Source organism: Onychomys torridus, chromosome 2 (genome assembly GCF_903995425.1).
Source record: "Onychomys torridus chromosome 2, mOncTor1.1, whole genome shotgun sequence".
NCBI classification, from domain to species: domain Eukaryota; kingdom Metazoa; phylum Chordata; class Mammalia; order Rodentia; family Cricetidae; genus Onychomys; species Onychomys torridus.
The window spans coordinates 21,005,972-21,027,161 of NC_050444.1; the positions used below are offsets into that span (position 1 = coordinate 21,005,972).

The 21,190-nt window shown below is 36.3% G+C and overlaps 1 protein-coding gene across 1 annotated transcript in view; it reads left to right on the forward strand.

The window, feature by feature from the left end:
• Positions 1-21,190, forward strand: part of Rmdn1 (regulator of microtubule dynamics 1) — a 29,668-nt gene that overhangs the window by 3,515 nt on the left and 4,963 nt on the right. Inside the window, exons 2-6 of the mRNA XM_036177715.1 lie at positions 2,943-3,060; positions 11,706-11,793; positions 13,305-13,464; positions 17,540-17,629; positions 19,966-20,021. Coding sequence (XP_036033608.1) covers positions 2,943-3,060; positions 11,706-11,793; positions 13,305-13,464; positions 17,540-17,629; positions 19,966-20,021 — 512 coding nt within the window. The remainder of the gene's footprint in view (positions 1-2,942; positions 3,061-11,705; positions 11,794-13,304; positions 13,465-17,539; positions 17,630-19,965; positions 20,022-21,190) is intronic.

Here is a 21,190-nt window from a genome sequence, read left to right on the forward strand (position 1 = left end):
GAATTCAACAGATGAAATGTCAGTTTATGAATTTACAGTGAGAGATAGTCACTCAATGGCAATATCCCCCTTTTAAGAAAGTTGTGTATTCAGCACAAAAAGTTGAGCATTCTAAATGTTACATTTTTCTCAAATTACAATAGTTTACACAACCTTTCTACTGTGTGGATTAGTAGGGTACTAATACTTAATGTTAAAAATCTTGGTCTTTCTGGTTTTTTTTGTTTGTTTGTTTGTTTTGTTTTGTTTTTAACTATAAACCTGGCATATTCTCTCCCTAATCCAACTTTTCTTCTCCTCTTTCTCCTTTTTATTTTTGACAAGATCTTGTGTGTCTCAGGTAATGTAGCCAAGGGTAAGGGTAACTTGAACTCCTGACCCTTCTATTCTTACCTCCCAGTTTATGAGGTGCTGAAGATCCAACCCAGGGTTTCCCTATATGCTAGGTAAGATTCTACAAGCTGGTCTACACCACTAACCTGCCTTTAAAAATGGAGAATTCATTCAGAACATGAAATACTATTTTGCTGTTGATTCATTTTTAATTCACAGATGCTAATTTGTTGTTGTTGTTTTGTTGTTTTGTTTTTCGAGACAGAGTTTCTCTGTGTAGCTTTGTGCCTTTCCTGGAACTCACTTGGTAGCCCAGGCTGGCCTTGAACTCACAGAGATCCGCATGGCTCTGCCTCCCAAGTGCTGGGATTAAAGGTGTGCGCCACCATCACCTAGCCTAATATCTTGAATATTCATTTTTAACAAAACATTCAACAAATTAGGACGTGGTGTATTTTCCCTTTTCTAGTCTAAGATTATATCAGAAGTTTAGATGTGAATTAAATATGGATTGTGAGAAAAATCTAGATGAGTCAGTGGTTTTTTGTTTGTTTTTAAAAACTGGACAAGTAGGCTGGAGAGAGAGCTCAGTGGCAGTTGTTAAGAACACTTTATGCTCTTTCTTAGAACCCCATTTATGTTCCCAGCACCTACATGATAGCTTACAACCTTTGGTAACTCCAGTTCCAGAGGATTTGACACCCCCTTCTGACCTCTGCAAGGTCCAGGCATGCACATAGAACATATACATACTTTCAGGCAAAGCACTCATGCACATAAAATAGATGAATCTAAAAATAAAAATAAAACCAAAACAAACAAAAAAGGGATCAACTAGGAGAATACAGCTCCCATTTCTTTAATAGGGGACTGAGAAGAGAGGGTTTGGTGGGAAGAACCCTGTCTTGAAATTCATAATAGACTTCACATAGAGGCAGATGTTGAGTGGCTCTCCAATTCAGAAGAGACATCCAGGCGAGAGATAGAATGGGCCAAATCTGGCATTTAAAACTGAGAGGAAATAAGGTCACAAATACAAAACAGAGGTTTAGGATTAAGCCCAGACACATACAACAGGTATGGACACATTAGAAATGAGTTAATAAAAGAGATGGGAACAGTCATGAGACAGGAAGAAATCCAAGGGAATAATATTTCAAAAACAATCTGAACTGCTTTAACAGTAACAAAACACAAGCTGGGAAAGTACATTACAAAAAGGATGATTTTGAGTTGATAAGTATGTTTATCATCTTGGTTGTGGTGATGAAAATGTGTTTCCCCAGTTTATACAAGTTAAAATTGTACCCTCAAGTATGTAATTTATTATATGTAAATATTCCAAAAAAGATGGTTTTAAAATTTAGTGTCAACCCATGACTTGTCTATTTTTATTCTTATAATGTGTTTTTCTAAGAGAAAATAATTAGCTGTTAAATGCTGTTGATATACCAGAGTACAGTGAGAATTCAGAATTGACCACAGGAAATACAGAGTGAGCATTCTTACAAGTACTTTACCACTGAGTCACATATCTGGTCCAAGGTTGTTTTCAGAAGGAAAATAAATTAGCTGGAACCTTGTAATCCCATATCTGGAGGCAGAGACAGGAGAACCAGGAAGATACTCAAGTCCAGCTTGTCTTATAAAGTGGGATCCAGTCTCCAAAAGATTGAAAAAAAAAAAGTTACAGGCTGCTTTTTAATAAAGAGAGCAGTTTGTTCTTATGCTGATCAAATTATTTGACAAAAAGGAAAAAATGATACTGTGTCAAATAGAAGAGTGATGGAAAAGGGGAAGAGTTGTAGGAGTGACATATAGTCCTTGTAATTGGTCAAAATGATCTGGTTATAAATTAATTCCAAATCTGCTTGTATATTTTGTGGTTTGAGACTGGGCCTCAGGTCTATCTTAGTTGGCCTTGAACTGAAACTCAGCAACTCTGTTGCTGAGACTGGCCTTAATGTCTTTCTGGTCTGCCTGCCTCTTAACTCCTGAGTACTGGGATTATAGGCATGTGTACCATACACATCTTAAATATGATTATTATTCATCATCTATTTAAAAACTATAGGGTCTTTAGACAATATCCTCACTGAGAGCTGTATATATTTTTATGTGTAGTAATTATAGTTTTCAGCTTGTCTGTAATTAGTATTATGTATTGGTTTAGATTATTGAATTAATTGATTAACTTATTATTAATATTATTCCATACAATTTATAGTATCTGTGTCTTTGTAAAAGATTTCCATAATAATGTGAGTCATGTTTGCTATATTAATTAATCAATTAATCGATTGATTCATTCATTTTGAGGTTGTGGGTTTTGAAACAAATGTCTCGTTCATGGTGCTCTACCCGAGTTACATTCTTAGTCTACAATTGACCTTTAGACAAACTGCTGCCTCCATTACTAAGATATACTGTATGTAAGGTTTGAAATAGTTTTACTGAGGAAGTGGTATTTTTTTTTTTTTTTTTTTAGCTTCTATCATTCTATAGTTACTTGCTTTGGAGGTGGGAGAAAATGGGTATGTTTTTGGTTGGGGTTGAAAATTCTTTATGATTTCTGAGTTTCATAAATTTAATATATTATTTTTCTCTAGGTGATAGGAAACACAAGACCTTTCAAGAGAGGCCTTTTGTTTTCAGCTTTGTCTTATTTGGGCTTTGAAACCTACCAACTCATTTCTCAGACTGCTGTGGTTCATGCCACAGCCAAAGGTAAGTATAAGCTAAAGATCTTGAAGATTTTTTTGTAGGTGGGTGAGTGAATATGTAACCCTGTGCGCATAATGCCAGAGATTGGTGTTGTGGTTTCCTCTTTGGCTCTCCCAACTTTTTTATTATTTTTTGTTTATGTAAATGGGTGTTATGTCTGCATATATCTGCACACTAGAAGAAGGCATCGGATTCCAAAGGAGTACAGCTTTAGACCATTGTATGTCACCATAGGAGTACTAGGAATTGAACCCAGGACCTCTGGAAGAACAGCTAGTGCTGAGCCATCTCTCCAGCCCCGGCAACTGATTCATTGAGACAAAGTCACTGTACCTGGAGCTCTGCTTCCCAGTGCTGGGATTACAGATGTGTGCTACCACAGTCAGCTGTTTATATGGGTGCTAGGGAGCTAAACTAAGATCTCCATGCTTATACAACAAGCTCTTTACTCTCTAAGCCAGCCCCTTAATTTTGAGATTTTGTCATTAACTTATTTTTGAATATATAATGAAATTAATAGTATTATATGTTCTTCTCTATCAGTCAGTGTGTATGTGTATGTATAATTTATTTAATGTGTGTGCTTGTTGGGGTGCCACAGCATAGTATCAAAAGTCAGTGAACAACCTTTGGGAATTCTTTCACTCTACTATATGGGGCCAGGAGATCTGTCTTAACTTGTCAGTCTTTGTGGGAAGTCCTGTTATCCACTGAGCCCTCTTTATAGGACTCTTGAGCTAAAAAAAAAATTTTTTATATCTTGAAAAGTTTGAAGGTACATTGTATGTATAGAATGAAACAGAATAGCAAAAGACAATGAATGGCCTACAAACTATAAACTGTCGATGTATATATAGCAAAAGTTTGTCAACTTTTGCTTTAGAATGACAAAATAATTCTTTTATTTCTCTAGTGCCAAAGTGTTATACTCGATATAATAAAGCAGCTAGCCTCTAGTTTAGAATTTGGAAAGGGAATATTTTATTTACAAATAGAATGCAACTTGGTGTCAATGATCAGGTAACTGGTTAAAAAGTGAGAAAATTCCATTTCTTCTTTGACATAACATAAATGAGTTAAACACTTTAAGGCTTACCCATTAAAAATGTATCTCATTAAGTCGGTTTATATAGCAAGGGGCAAACTTTTTCTATATAAAAGGAATACCACTTCAGCTTATGGATCAGTCCTTTTGTATCCCTAAAGGAGAATGTGATCAAAGAAGAGAAGTACTAAATACTGAGCTGATATTCTTTTAAAGTTCTGATACAAGAACTTGAGGTTGTTATTATAAACTAGTTGGTAGGGCTTAGTGTAATGGTGCATGCAGATCTCTGAGTTCCAGGCCAACCTGGTCTATATAGCAAGTTCCAGGACAGCCAGAGCTACATAGTGAGACTCTGTCTTAAAAAGAAAACAAAACGAAACAAAAACCAGAAAAACAAAAAGAAAACTCTAGTTGCCTATTTCATTTATATGGAACTGTCTTGTCTTTAAGAAAATGGTACCCAGCTGGGCAGTGGTGGTGTATGCCTTTAATCCCAGCACTCAGGAGGCTGAGGTAGGCAGATCTCTGTGAGTTTGAGGCCAGCTTGGTCTACAGAGTGAGATCCAGGACAGGCACCAAAACTACACAGAGAAACCCTGTTTCAAGAAACAACAAAGAACAACAACAACAAAAGAAAATGGTACAAAGGCAGGTGGATCTTTGTGAATTTAAGGCCAGCCTGGTCTACCTAATGACTTCCAGATCAACCATGGAAAAAGTTTCTATATATCTGTTACATTAAAAATACATTTTCAGGAGATAGGCCTTCTTGAAGCCCGTGAGCTTTTTTTTTTTTTTTTTTTTAAGATTTATTTTATTTATTTTTTATAATGTATACAGTGTTCTGCCTACATGCATGTTTGCAGACCAGAAGAGGGCACCAGATCTCATTACAGATGGTTGTGAGCCACCATGTGGTTGCTGGGAATTGAACTCAGGACCTCTGGAAGAACAGCCAGTGCTCTTAACTGCTGAGCCATCTCTCCAGCTCAAGGCCCATGAGCTTTGTGTATGTGTAATAGAAGGGGTGACGGTATGGGAGGATATGTCTTCTGAGGGGCAATCAGGAGCTGGGATGTGGGACTCCTATATATAAATTACTAATATTGCCATTGGATGGGATTGATTGATTCACGCATTTACCTCCCTGCAGCACATATATATTTTGGTGAACCGCTAATTCTGATTTTTGCTTCTTGTCTGATTCTGCCCATGTTTTTTGGGTTTTGTTTGTTTGTTTTGAGACAGGATCTCACTATGTAGCTCTGGATGGCCTAGAACTTTATATGCAGAAGAGCCTGCCCATATCTAGCTAATTCTGTTTTAAAAACAAACAAACAAACCAGTTAGGTCACCAGGGCATGATGCTGCCCACCTTTAGTCCCAGCACTCAGGACATGGAGGCAGGCAGATTTCTTTTAGTTCCCGACTAGCCAAGTTACTAGTTAAGACTCTGACTCAAAAATATAGAATTAAACCAAAACAAAACAGTGGATCAAGTAATAAAGTATAAGGATATGAAAATTTGGGGCAACATGGCAGTGGTGCTTAGTCTGTTAGATGAATATGAATTAACAAAATGCATTGTTTGCAAGCTCCTGTGGAATATTTTTAAAATACTGCATACTTGGACATAGGTTTGGTGCCTGTCTTTCCAGCATCCTACAGACTGACACAACATTCTGGACCTCATAGGATTGATTTCTTTTTTCTTTTTTCTTTTTTCTTTGGCTCAAGACCAACTTGGGCTTCTTAGAAAGTCACCTAGAAAATAAAACCAAGAGGAATAAAAAGGAACCTCTACTTGGTATTAAAGAAGGTTTAAATTTTTTTCTAATAATCAGCACAAGGCCATGGCAGATTAGTTATTTGCCCTTGGTCCTGAGTTCAATCCCCAGTACTACTAATAACATTACTATCATTCTTTCCCATTTTTCAGCTTTAATGTAACTGGGTCGGAATCAACAATAAAAAGCTGGCCAAGGAAATCCAGTATGTTATAACTTAATTTCTAAATAATTCACAAAGAAGGATAAAATGTGGACTAAGTTAAAGTGGAAATTGGAAGAAAATTAATAGCCTTAACTGTGTTTGTTAAAATAGAACAATGGAGGACTAAAGCATCCAACTTCCAATACTAGGAGGAGACTCTCAGAATACTCAAATTAAGTAGAAGGAAGGAAATAACAAAAAATAAACAGGAACTGGTGGTCTGGAGAAGTTGGGATGATCCTTTTTAATGGCTTAGTAAAATATGGACCACTCAGCTAGTAAACATGGAATAAACTCCTCAGGTAGTAAATCTCAGAAGTAATGGTACTATGAACCAAGAGCGAAAATATTTTTTGGTGGGAAATTCGAGCAAGCACAGACCATATAAGAGTAAAAAGGTTGCCTTAAAGACAAAACAGTAGTCCCCACACTTGAGAGGCTGAGCTGGGAGAATCTAGTATCTGAGGCCAGCCTGGGTTACACAGAGAGACTTTGACTCAAAACTCAAGCAAAAGACTTAGGTGTGTAGTACAGTGGTATTGTGCTTGCCTAGCACTACAAGGCCTTGGGTTCATCCCCAGTAGTGTTAGAACAAACAAAAATGGCAAAGTAAGACAAAAAAACAAAAAAACAAAAACAAAAAAACAAAAAAAAAACAAAAAAAGCATCAGGAAACTGAAATCCAGAGGTATATTCCATAGGACAGTGATTAACTTCAGATATTTTATATTCTTTTATATTTTGAGATGGAGCTTTACTATGTAACTCTGACTGGACTGGAACTGAGTATGACACCAGGCTGACCTCAAACTCACAGTGGTCCAACTGTCTCTACCTCCCAAGTTGTGATTAAAGGCAGTACCCCCAGCCCAGCTTCAAACATTGTTAGATACAACATACAGGTGAAAAAAATTAAAGGTGACTGTTTTAGTCATTTGTTCTACTGTCATGAAGAGACACCATGACCACAGCAACTTGTATAAAAGACAGCATTTAATTGGATCTTGCTTACAGTTTCAGAGCTTTAGCCCATTCTCATCATGGCAGGGAGCATGGCAGCAGGCAGGCAGGCAGACTTGGTGCTGGAGAGGTAGCTTGAGAGTTCTACATCTGGATCCACAGGGAGCAGGAAGAGAGAGACACTAGGACCTGGCTTGGGTTTTTGAACCCTCAAAGCCCACCCCCAGTGACACTTCTGCCCGCAAGGCCACACCTCCTAATCCTTTTAAATAGTGCCACTCGTTGACTAAGAATTCAAATATATGGGCCTATGGGGGCCATTCTTATTCAGATCACCACAGATGACTAAAGAAAGAACAGGTATAGAATATATCAAGCCAGTAGAGAGGAAAGAAAATGAAATTCTCTTCAGTACACACTTGGGGAGGAAATAACAAAGGAAAGAAACAAAGGCGTTGGTGTTGCTGTCTCCAAGTTGGCTTCCCTTTAGGCCCCTGCCTCCTTCCTGCAATGCCTGCCCTTGTGTAGTCTTCCATAATGAGCTGGCTGAACTTCCTGGCTAGTGTCAGTCCTGTGGCATATTGGCACAATTGAGAGTGTGTCACTTCATACCTACTATGGATTGTTTTCTGGGCCTCATAATACCAATCTTTTTCTCTGTTTAATCAAGGTACTTGGCTCTTTGCATGCTAGGCACACTCAACTGTTATGCCCATATCGCGGGTACCACCCCCAAAAGACCATGACAGAGACCAAACCCCGTATGTAAAAGCAAAAGCCTTTATTTCAAACTCAGAGCTTGGTCTCTGTCTGTCTGATGCAGCGGTGAGAGTAGAGAGCCCAAGCCTGGGCAGGGTGGTTTTTATCATAGCAGAGGTTGGGGTGAGGGGGTTTCCAGGGTTTAGGACTCTGATTGGCTGACATTTGTCTAAGGGTATAGGGAATGTTTGGAACGTCAGGGTAGGGGTCAGTTTATGCCTTTTCCTGGATCTGTGTGTTGCCTGCCAGTAAGCTTGTCACAGAAGCTATGTCTGGGCCTCTAAGCCTGTCACGGCAGCTGTTTGGTCAAGCTGCTTTGGGCCCTCCACACAACCACTGTGGATTTTTTTAGTTTTTTAAATGGTAATATCTGTGCTTTTACCACAAGGTGGTAGCAAATACCCAGTCTGGCAAGAAGTGAAGACACAGTGAAGAACTTCAAAAATCATTTCTTTAAAGTGGATAAATTTAAACTCTATGGGATAGATTAATATATTCACAGTGCTCTCCTGCAGGTGAAAGCTTACTGTAAACTACTTAGAAGTTGAGTTAGTCACAGGTGAGCAACCTAAAGATTCTTCATGTATAACTTCATTTCCCTTTTTTTTCCTACTTTTGAAACATCCTTCAAGGATGAAGAAACCTACAGATGTTCAGTACTACTTAAGTAATATTACCTACTTAAGTAATATTACCTGGTGTTTTGTTTTGTTTGTTTGTTTTTCAAGACAGGGTATCTCTGTGTAGTTTTGGTGCCTCTCCTGGATCTTGCTTTGTAGGGTAGGCTGGCCTTGAATTTACAGAGATCTGCCTAGCTCTGCCTCCCAAGTGCTGGGATTAAAAGCATGTGCCACTGCTTTTCCTGGTATTTTTAATAGCATTGTTTTCTGTACTTGTGAGACACACAGAATTACTGGTGTGAAAGATTTGTCTCAGATCTGGATGATGATGTCGTATTGATCTTTGACTGTCATATTTTCCATATATTAAGTCCTATATAAAGAAAACATAGAAGTATGAAATTTTTGGTCGCCTAAGAAAACATATTTTTGGTTGTGAGCCTAACCTTTAACTGCTGAACTTTCTCTCCAGCCCCCCTGAGCAAAACTTAAGGAGTGTTTTATCTTTGTCTTGATGACTCTGATGTGACTGCAGTTCATTTAACAAATGAAAAACTAGAAAGTCAAAGTTTCCTAGCACATATACATGCCAGGTTTTACACCATTGGCATTTCTTTCTTTGAAAAGTTTTTGCAGAACTGTTATGAACTTGTGTGTATTCATTTCAGGTCAAGTTTTAAGATTTCATTGTATAGTTGTGTTTCTTACCTCATCTTAAGATATCTATGTTGTCATAATTTATGTTGAAAGTAATTTACTCTAGATGTTTAGATTGTTTTCTAGAATGTGGTTTCTATGTCAGCAGCATTGTTTATTTTTAAATATTTCAGGACACTGCAGAATATTAAATCAGAGAACAACCAATTTTCAGATAGGTGCATGGAGTGGTCTGCATGCTCCTACCAGCGTACCTATGTGACCCCATAGTACTATAACTATTTTTTTTCTTATATGTCACATACTGTGTGGTATTCAGAATTCCTACTTAGAATCGGAAGAGATTACACATATTTTTAAATTCTGTATACTATAATGTATTACAGTATAAAATTTAATAAAGAAATTGGAGCTAAGCGGCTTGAGAAGTTATTAGAACATACACAAAAAGTTTATTCACTGCACTAATGTAATTTTTAAATTACTGGCAGGATGAGATACAGAATTCCTGTTAAGAGCATTAACCAGTTTTCAGGAGTTGTAGAGTAATGAATAAAATTAACTGCTGTTTATATATTTTCATGTAACTATTGAGATTACCAAGTAATATGCTTTAATATTGTATTAGTATTTTTGTCACTATTCTGGCAAAGTTGGTAACTTAAGACAGTACAGACTTATTAAGTTATTCATTGTGGTACTTGTCTAATCCCAGAACCTGGGAAGTAGAGGCAAGAGTGTAAGTTCCCTGTTACCCTGTAATATATACTGAGAGTTAAAATACATAAATGGACTAGAAAGATAGCTAAGTGATTAAGACTACCTTACTGTTCTTGCAGAGGACTCAGGTTTGATTTACAGCACCCACATAGTGGCTAGTAATTGTCTGTAACTCTAGTTCTAGGGGATCCAATTGTCTCTTCTGGCTTCTACAGGTATTGCATACACATAGTACAAAGACATACATGCAGGCAAGACACCAATACACATAAAAATAAAAATTAATAAACCTCAAAAATATGTTAAAATAAAATTACTTAATTGTAAGAATGGTGAAATTGCTACTTATCCTAAAACCTAAAAATTGCTACTTAACCTTTAAAATCAGACCTGACAAATTAACTATTTATTCATATATAAATAATAAAATGGAATGCAATTGAAGCAAACTTCATAAATTAACCAGCCAAATGAATATATTAGAATTCATCCTAACTAATCAGATGTAAGTGCAATTAGTAAGAAAAAAATCTTTAATAAATTTTAGTGATTCTTTACTGTTGTCATCCAATTTATAAGTAATGTAGTTGGTAATATTAACTTACAGTATGGCTATGCCATGAATTTCATGGTTTTGTGTTGGTCTAATAGATTTTAATTTTTTTTAACTTAAACTTTTAACCTCAAAAAGACTATGACTAAAGTATATCAAAATGGGGCTGAAAGTGTTAAACACTGGCTGCTCTTCCAGAGGACTTGGGTTCCATTCCAGTACTCACATGGCAGCTCATAATCATTTTAACTCCAGTTCCAAGGGGTCAGCACCCTCTTCTGACCTTCTCAGTCACCAGGTATACACATGGTGCACAGACATACATGCTGGCAAAACATTCATATACATAAAAGAAAAAGAATTTAAAATAAAAAAAAAATCAAGATAAATAATAAATAGAATACAAGCTTATAGGAGGAGTGGATAATATGGTATCCTTATAGAAGGCAAAATTGAAATTCATGTGTACCTTAGTAATGAATGGAATTTTCTGGGATTCAAACTTACTGTGTTTTCAGTAAACAATCAGATTTTGGGGGCATTAGATTGTAATTAATATTTTAAGATCAATATGTATTTTATAATCATATGTAATAGTTTCAAGACTTGCATGGAATGCAATGCCAATAAATTAAGTTACAGATTCTCTGTGTGGTTAGCTTTGTCAAAGTTTGTGACAGGTTTGACTTTTTCTGTAACACAGTGTATGTATAAGTTAGATAATAAGAGAATATAGTAAAATAGTATGTTTGTAGTTCTGCAAGTAAATAAACTATATCATTTTCTTTAAAAACTTATTATTTATTTATTTATTTGTGTGTGTGTGTGAGAGAGAGAGAAACAGGAGAGAGAAAGACAGAGGGGGGGTGGGGATCAGTATGAATGAACATTTATTTACCCAAGGAGGACAGAAGAGAGTGTCTGATACTCTACAGCTACAGCTATAGATGGTTGTGAGCTACCAGACATGTCTACTAGGAACTGAACTCTAGCCTTAACCACTGAACCATCTCTCCAGTCCCTATAGCATCCTTTCCTATAGGGCAGGACACTTATTTAACAGCAGCAGCAAAAAGACTGTAGTTTCTGTGCCATAAATTCCTCCTAAGGAGTCGTTCTCTTTCATTTTTTAAAAGGGTATTCCTCAAATTCAGTACCCCATGTTCTCTGGGTGTGTCCTTTCCAGTTCCAGTAGGGTCACTTCCGTCATCGCTTCATGCTTTCTTCTACTTTTATCTGCATTGTTCAGAATTCCTGATTTAAAGGTAGTTTCGTGTCTGATTTTGTTAGCATATATAACAGTGGTAATCTTTTTTTTCCCTTTCTATGATTTTGGAAGTTGAAGAAATACTTGAGCAAGCAGACTACCTATATGAAAGTGGAGAAACAGAGAAGCTTTATCAGTTGCTCACACAGTACAAAGAAAGGTAAGCAATGTATGATTTACCTGGGTTTGAAGTTAACTCAAAAAAATTTTTTTAACAATGAAATGATTCTTGGTATTAAAATTTTTATATAACATTATTTTTTTACTCAAAGTAGTATTTCTTAGAGTTCATTATTTAAAGTAAATGATTGAAAAGTGCTATTTGAATCTCATTGATTTGTAAAGACTATTCTTATTTTACTGGAATGTTGAAATATTTTTTTTTCTATTTTGCATTGGTTCATAAAAGTATCACTAAATATATGCATTTTCTCATCACCCATATTTCTTGTTTTTTAAAAAAGTAATTCCTAATTAGAATAAGATTTAAATGACTTTACTGGAGTTTTGGACAGTTCTATGGCACTACTGAGTGGCAGCTGTGTTTAGAGTTTTTAAAGAAACACCAAACGCTTCCGTTTTCTGTTTTTAGTTCTAGATTACATGTTTACTGTAGAATATCAATGTGCATGCTTTCAGGGGTAGGGGTGGAAACCTCAACCCTATGAGTTAAATATGGCTAAATGACATTTCTAGGTATTTACTTCTGGAAATACTGAGTTGCTTTTCATCTACTTTTATTAATAATTTCACCCCGCCCCATTCCTATCAACTTCAGTTGCTAAGTATCTATAAAATCAGTCTTTAGTTTTACTTCGTCAGTGTTTTTTTATGAGTTGGCTGTTTTAGCATTTTAAATTGCTTATTTAAAAAGTAAGCTATGAGGTGTAATTTTTCCATGTAACTGAATAATAAACATACTTTTTTGATACCTTTAGCTTCAACATTTAAGTGAATGCTATTTTTCATCAACAAAGAAACAAATACAAATTAGGCTTTAAATACACACATTTAGTAAAAAGTAATTCAAGGTTAAAACATTTTTTCTGCACTGTGATTTTTAATTTATTAACCATTTTTTGTTTTATATGATTATATTTAAATAATAGTTCTTAAGGAGTCTAATGCCCTTACTTCAACTATGTCATACGGCATCTGCATTTGTTCAATCATTCATTCATGTACAAATAAGTAACTATCACACATCTCTTTTTGCCAAATGTATTTGGGTAAAAGGATTTGGCAGTTCCATTTTTATAGAGTTTGATCCTATGCATAAAGCTAATGTATTTTATGGTACTATTTGATCCAGTTAGGAGTTGTATGAAGTACAATGTTAGTAAATCAAGCCTCATGTTATATATTGAGCTTGAGGACAAGTGTTCAAAGAACTGAAATACAAAAATATTTTTTAAAGAGGTCACTGTTTTAGATATTTGTGTGTGTGTGTGTGTGTGTGTGTGTGTGTGTGTGTATTTGTATGTAATTTGGAAAATTTCAATAGATTTTAGCAAATAAAGGCTTTTATGAAAGAAAATAATAGTATTAATAATGCCTCTTCTATGATACCTGATACATCCTAACTCAGCTGAAAGAACTTTCATTAGTGATACAACATTTAACAGTTTTTCAGTGTGAATTAAGACAGTTTTATATCTTGTCCAAAATTAGTGAAGATGCAGAGTTACTGTGGCGTTTGGCACGAGCATCACGTGACATAGCACAGCTTAGTAGGACTTCAGAAGAGGAAAAAAAAGCTTTGGTGTATGAAGCCCTAGAGTATGCAAAAAGAGCACTAGAGAAAAACGAGTCAAGTTTTGCTGCTCATAAGGTGAGTTAGTTAATAAAACGTTATGTGTTAGCCCTAACTTCTGTGAGGAGAAAAAATGCTCCACTCTAAAGGACTAGAAACAGGATTGATACAGTTTTGAGTTTGAATAGCTAGTCTAACTCTGTTAGTATGCTTGATAAAATATTTTGTGAATGCTTATGTGTGCCTATTTTTAAACAAATGATTGAAGTCACTGATCTTTATTTGTAGTTAGTATAGCAAGCACTTGACATACTATGTTTAATGTTGAGCATATTGGTATAAACCTGTAATCTCAGCACTGGGGAAGGAGAATGGAGAGTTCCAGAATTGCTTAGGCCACATTGTAAGTCCTTGTCTAAACACCCCGCCCCCCTTCATTGTTTTCTAAAAACAGCTTCCTAGTTGTCTCTCTCAAGTTAGCAGCAGCCTGCCAGTTTGAGCTTCTATGGCGGGTTCCTGGCGTGTGTGTCTGACCTGCAGTGTGGCGGGAATGAGGAGTCTACAAGCGGCACTTTACTCTGCTGCGTGGTGGATTTAGCCTTTGTTAAACTTCCATGTATGGGTAGGTTTAGTGCTACCCACAGTTCTCAGAAGCTGTGCTTCCTTTTCTGCATTCCTTTTCCTCTCGTCTGACCAGACAGGATAATCTCAGTGCATATATCTTCATGTTAGCTGATGTTTTTCTTCAGCTTGTTCAATTCTGCTGATGAGCAGTTCAAATAAACATATGTATAAATTGTAACCTGTAGATTCTCTAGTGCTGGGATTACAGGCATGTACCTGTAATTCTGTCTAGCTCTTTTTCAGTATTTTCACCTCAAAAAAATTTTTAGCTCCTTTATTGATATTTTTATAGAAAAACCTTATTCCTTTTATTTAAACAAATATTTTATTTTCAAATTTTATGTATGGAGTGTTTTGCCTGTGTGCATTTCTATACCACATGTGTGCTAGATCTCCTGGAAGTGGAGTTATAGACAGTTTTAAGCCATTATGTGGGTGTTGGAAATTCAAACTTGGATCCTCTGAAAGAACATTATGTGCGCTTTATTGCTGAGCCATTTCTCAACCCCTTTTAGTTTCTAATTAAAAAAATACATTCATCTAATGTGTATGTGTGTACACCTGAGCATGCCATAGCCTGCCTGGGAAGGTCACAGGACAATTTGTGGGAATTTGGTTTCTCTTTCTACCGCATGAGTCTTAGGGATTGAATTCAGGATCTCAGGCTTTGTGGCAGAGCCATCTTGCTGGCTATTAGCCTTAGTTCCTTAGACACAGTTTCTGTGTTCAAGTATGAATAGTATATCCAAGAAACTTTTGTCCGTGACATATGATGTTACTGTGGCCTTGTTAGGTAGGTCCTTAATGATGTTTTAGTTCATTTCTACTGTACCTAGTTTGTTCAGAATTCTTATGAATGTTAAATCTTTCTTCAGCTATTGCAGTAATCATGATTTCTGCATGTTGATGTAGTGTATCACATAATTTAAGTACACTGAGTAATCCTTCATCTCTGAGAAATCCTGCTTTGGTGAATAATCTGGTCACTTATTCATTTTTGTAAATAACCTTAATGTGATACTGGACTGATTGCTAATACTTTCTTGGGAGTTTTGCTGTTGTATCTCTACTGTTGTCTTCATTGTTGTTGTTATCTTCCTTTGGTTTGATAACATCCATACATTTGTTTCTTTAATAGAGAGACTTTAAAAAAGTTAAGTAATAACTACATTAATATATTAAGAAGTAATGATTTTTACAGGACTGGTACTGGTTTGTAAATCTAAAAGCTTGAACTGATTCCTTCTCCCTACTTTAACCAAAGAGGAAGGGTATTCTCCATAACATGCTGCCAGGAACAGGGGGTGGCAATACACTGGCAAATGTCTCCCTCTGCCTTTCTTAGTACTTCTTATTAGAAGGCTAAAACTAGGTGCTGTAATTTCATCAATTTATTCCCTTAGCTCTTATAAGGGATTTGGGGGTTTCAGCTATTAAATTTGCTATTCTAGGGAAGAGAAAACATCTATGAGTCTTACTCTGCTACTGCTCTCTTTCCCTTCCTCCTCTAACTAGTACGGAAATGATTCCTGGGCTATGTTCTCAAACATAGTTAGAAACAATCTGATGCTTCAGAGACTTGTCTTAAGGTCTGTTAGGCAGGACTAGAGCAGCATCTATATAGTTCCAATTTTAGTGTATGTGCTGCCCAAGGGAGCACTAGAGCAGCATCTAGATTAGTTCTTCCTATAATTGAGGCAGAGCGAGATAGGATGGCTTACAGTTGTAACTCCAACAGTGAGGTGGGAAGTGGAGGCAGGAGAATATCCATAAAGCTAGCAGCTGGCAGCCTAGAATATGACAACTGGAACAAGAGATTCTTAGTCCCCCAAAGAAAGGAGAACCAACTCCCAAAAGTTGTGCTCTAACCTCCATACACATTGTCTCACACACCACCACCACCACCACCACCACCACCACCACCACCACCACCACCACAACAACAAGAGAAGTTTAAATGTAAACTCACTATAGATAGTGGACATTTTAGAAATTGGAATGGGTGGATATGGAAAGAGAAGACACTAACTAGCATACTTCAGCTATTGCTAGTATAAGCATGACATCAGCTCTTGCTCGTATAAGCTTAAGGAATAGTCTAATAAATGGTAAGCTAATCAAGGAGAAAATGTTCCATGTTTGTTTTGTGTATAGGTAGTAAACACTTTCTAGAGGCTGGAAAGATGGCACAGAGCATGTGTTAGTCTTGCAGACCTAGGTTCAGTTCTCAGCACCCACACGGTAGCTAACAGCCACCTGTAACTCTAGTTCCAGGAGATCTAATGCTCTATTCTGTCCTTAGTGCACTGCACATACAGTACACAGACATACATGCAGACAAAACACCCATATATATATAAAATAAATTATTTTTCTTCCTTTTTTCTTTTTGATTTTCAAGACAGAGTTTCTGTGTAACAGCCCTAGCTGTCTTGGAACTAGCTCTGTAGACCAGGCTGGCCTCAAAATCACAGAGATCCACCTGCCTCTGCCTCCCGAGTACTGGGATTAAAGGTGTGCACCACCACTGCCCGGCTAAATAAATCCCTTTTTTAAAAAAAGAAGTTTTGTGTTTGTGGTACAGTGGGTTGTACGTGATACCCCAACACCCTGCCATTGAACTGTATCACTAGCCATTCATAAGAGATTTATTTTATTCAATAGCTCTGATATGTGGAAAGAGATCTGAGCAGCAAGTTTAAAATCCTGTTTAACCCTTCTAATGAACTGAATTTGTACTATTGGATAACAGAGATCAAATAATAGTAGTCTATAGAGAGGTGTGTATATGTGTGTTTCAAAATGTGCCATTTTATTTCTACTAAACATGCCAGGACACAGAGTTTCTGTGGAAAGTAGATTTAAATAAATTTATATCTTTTTATTGTGTGTATTTGGATCCTATAGCTATAGCTCATACAGAGGGGAGGAATATAGAAGAAACTGTTGTATGCACAGAACTCAAAGGCAGGTCCTTCTGGTCCCCCAAGAAAGACTAGCTCAATTGCTCCAAGTCTTCACAAATATTTTTTAACTGCAGACTTTTTTTTTCCCAAACGTACCGTAAATCTGGTGGCTCTCCATAACACCTGAGTTCGTGAAGTTTAGATATTTAGACTTAGTTCTTTGTAGAGAAACTCAGATCGTCTCAGTTTTGGGTCCATTATCCAACAGTGGCTATGAAGGTGATGTTATAGCTGGCAGTTATGACTTTCTATTTACAGCAATACAGATGTTGAAAAAGGAGATGAGACGGTACAATGAGTCATTGTTACAACCCTATCTAAAAGTATATTCAGATGTTATTTCTCATTATATTGGCAATTGTCTTAGATTTCACCACTTTCTACATTGTATTATAGCTCTGTGTGTCCTATCCTTTATTTCCTAGGGGGGGGGCATGTCTGCTTTTATTTGTACCTTTTGTTCTTACTTCATTATGCTAAGTAACATTTTGCTAAATGAGAATAATAATTGGAGAGAATTTTTTATTAAGAGTATTCTCATCTTTTATTTTTCCTACTTTTAGTGGTATGCAATCTGCATTAGTGATGTTGGAGACTATGAAGGCATCAAGGTTAAGATTGCAAATGCCTACATTATCAAGGAACATTTTGAGGTACTGATTTAAGTTCATGAATTTAAGAAGTCAGTATTTTTCTGAGTGGATGTGTTTTAGTTTCAATTACTGTATAGAGAACATGTTACTCCATACTTGTAGGCCAACTCTTGAAAGGCAGAGGCATGAGATTACTTGAGCCTAGGAGTTAGGGACCTATCTGAGGAAGCAGAACAAGCAAGACCTATCTCTTTTTAAAAAGCATTGCCAAAGCCTAGTGGGATACAGCAATAATAGTTCATGGTTTCTTCCAATTTTCTGGGTCAATTGAATGAATTAGTGCTTTTGCCTTGCTTGGTAGAGCTACGACCATTATATGCTTTACGTGGGCTGGGAGATTCAAGATGGCCTCTCACCTATCTTAGTTCCTCTCTTTGTCCTGCTGTTTAGGGTCTAGCCCAAGCTTCTCTACAGTGTGAGAGATGGCATTCAAGAGTGAATGCTCCAAAAGAAACTTTTTAAACCATCTGTAGCACAACTGATAACACTATATTAAATTTAAAAATTTGCTATCTGTAGTGGCACATGCCTTTAATACATGTACTCAGCAGAGATATCTGTGAGTTCAAGACAATTCTGAGAGACACTGTCTCAAAAAAAAAAAAAAAAAAGTCACAGGCTAAACCAGTTTCTGTGGAAGGTTTTGAATGCCCAATAGTTAAAATATAATAGTCTAATACAATTGACACACCTTTATTAGTAGTAATAATTTTGTTTATGATTATGCTGTGTGTATTTTATGTTGTTTGAAATTTCTTCCTAAAGTTAATTTACTTCTTTTAGTAATTTTTGTTCAGTGGTAAAAATTACACAGAAATCTATATATTTCATATTCTATGTGCACACTATTTCATTATTCTTACACAGAGAACAAAACTACCATAGAAATGTTCAGCATTTAAAAATCTTTTATTATTGTAGATCTCAAAGCACATGTAGGAATGGGCTGGGTATGCTACTCAGTAACTCTTCAGGAGCTGAAGAGTTCCAGTTTCTGGCTTATATAATTATTAGAGAAAAATAACATTGGACTAGGAATCAAGACACCTAACTTCTCAAACAAGCATTGTTACATTTTACAGTTTGTTTGCATGTCCTATATTTTAATGTACTTGAATTAAGATTGCACCACAGAATTAGTGTTACCTTATAGTATAAATTAGGAGTAGTAGTATTCTTTTTTCTTTAATGAGTGTTTTGCCTATACATATGTATGTGCACCACCTGCATGCAGTGCCCAGGGTCAGAAGAGGGTGTCAGAACCCCTGGAATTGTACTTACAGATGGTTGTAACATGTCACAGGGGTATTGGGAACCAAACCCAAGTCCTTTGCAAGAGCAGCATGTGCTTTTAATTGCTGAACCATCCCTCCAGCTCTGGAAGCAGTATGTTTTATTCTTTTTAAAGTGGTACATAAAATGGTTTTGTGTCACATTGATTTGGGGGGAGGTGATAAAGGGAAGACTTTTCTCCAATATTCAATTAAATTTGACAAAAACGATTTATTTATCCTTCCTTCCGTTTATCTTAAAGAAATAGTAACAATTGTACTTTATTAAACTATTTTCAGAATTAGATTAATTTGTATATTTTATGGGGTTTCTCACCTCCTAAACCAATTTCTGAAACTTGTAAAATATATCTTTAGTCTAAGTCTTTAATAGTGTATTGTAACAACTTTAACCAATTAAGAATATGGGGGTGAAGCGACAGCTGTGTATAAAATATTTGACATGCAACCATGAGGGCCAGAGCTTAACTACTCAGCATCCATGTAAAATGTTAAGTGTGGAGATGTGCACTTCTAAGTCTAGTGTGGGCTGAGGCAAAGGCAAGAGGATTCTGGGGACTTGCTGGCCAGCTGGTCTAACCAGTCAGTGAGTTCCAGGTTTGGTAAAAGACCCTGTCTTTAAAGTCAGGGTGGAGAATGATTGGGGAGACAATCTGGCTTTAACCTCTCACCTAAACACATATAAACACACATGGGGGGCAGTGAAAGGAGGAAGAATGTATCTTGAGGGAAAATGCTGTTTTTGATTACAATGCAGGTTTTGGGGCTAGAGAGATGGCTCAGTGGTTGAAAGTGCTGAGAAATGCTCTCTCAGAAGACCTGAGTTCAATTCCTAGAACCCACATTAGGTGGCTCCAGCGCCAAATGGCCCAACACCCTCTTCTAGTTTCCATGGGTACCTGCACATATGTGGTATTTATTCACACACACACACACACATACACACACACATACACACCCTTACCCTTTAAATTGCAGGGTTATACTTTTCTTTTTTTAATTCACTGCTGCTTTGGTGTTTAGAAAGATTTTATTTCTTAACAGAAAGCCATTGAGCTGAACCCTAAAGATGCTACTTCAATTCACCTTATGGGTATTTGGTAAGAAAATTTCAATAATGTTTCTGTCCTATTTAGTGTGATCTTATTTCATACTATGTATAAGCAATATTTTATTTTATAATATATATCTAAGCAAAACAAACTATTTAAAGTACTATTTAACAGAGCTGAGTATTAAATCACTAAATAGCACTTGTGTATGTATTCCTAGAACATAGTCAATGTAGGCAGACATGGTAGTGTATGCCTGTAATCCTAGCACTTAGACAATGGTAGGAAGATTAGTGAGTTCAGGGCAGCATTGTTCACATGAGACCCTGTCTGAAAACCCTTTCTCACCACCAGAAAAATAAAAATCCCAAGAAAACTAAAGACTTTAAGATTTTTTTCTGTAGACCTTTAAATTTCCTTTCTTGGTAAAGACCTCATTTACAGTACTAAATAAAACTGCATTCTTATAAATACAGTAGGTTGCCACAGGAGGTCTTTGTATCTTCAAAACATCAGATTGAGATTTGAATATTCTGGAGAAATATGTAATCTTTCTTCCAGTTTCAATGTGACCTTGTGTCCAAAATGAGGAATTATTTTGCTGATATGAGGGCATACCAATGTTTTAAATATTTGCTGGTATAAAAGTCTATCATACTCCTTTACAAAAGAAATACTTTTCAGATGAACTACCCACTGAAGATTAATAATTATCAAAGGATAGCCACTTAATCAATAAGCAAACGTGTGATACAATCTATGCCTCAAGGAGTTCAGTCTCTAGTCAAAGATCTGAAATGTTTTTTTTTTTCCTACTTCAGAAAGTTGTTATTATTTTTGGATGCTAATCATTTACTTCACTCTTTTTTAAATGGGCATAAATTAGTGGCCGATATTGTTTTTCATGTACAATACATTGTTTTGTCATCTAAGAGAATTCAAAACTAGTAGTAAGCCAGGCGTAAACCCTTCAACAGTGAAGATGAGCAAAAAAGGACGAGGAGTTCATGGCCAGCCTGGGATATGTGTAACCCATTCTCAAAAGACAACTTAGATCGTAACAGCGACCCTGTGTCACTTAGTTGTTCTAAGAGAAATGTTGATCCAGGACCTGGCACAAAGTGACCACAGCTGTTTCCATTTAATCACAAAATAGACTCAACTCCTGAAACAGGTCTGTCTCTAGATAATAAACTAAGTATGAATATTAACCAACT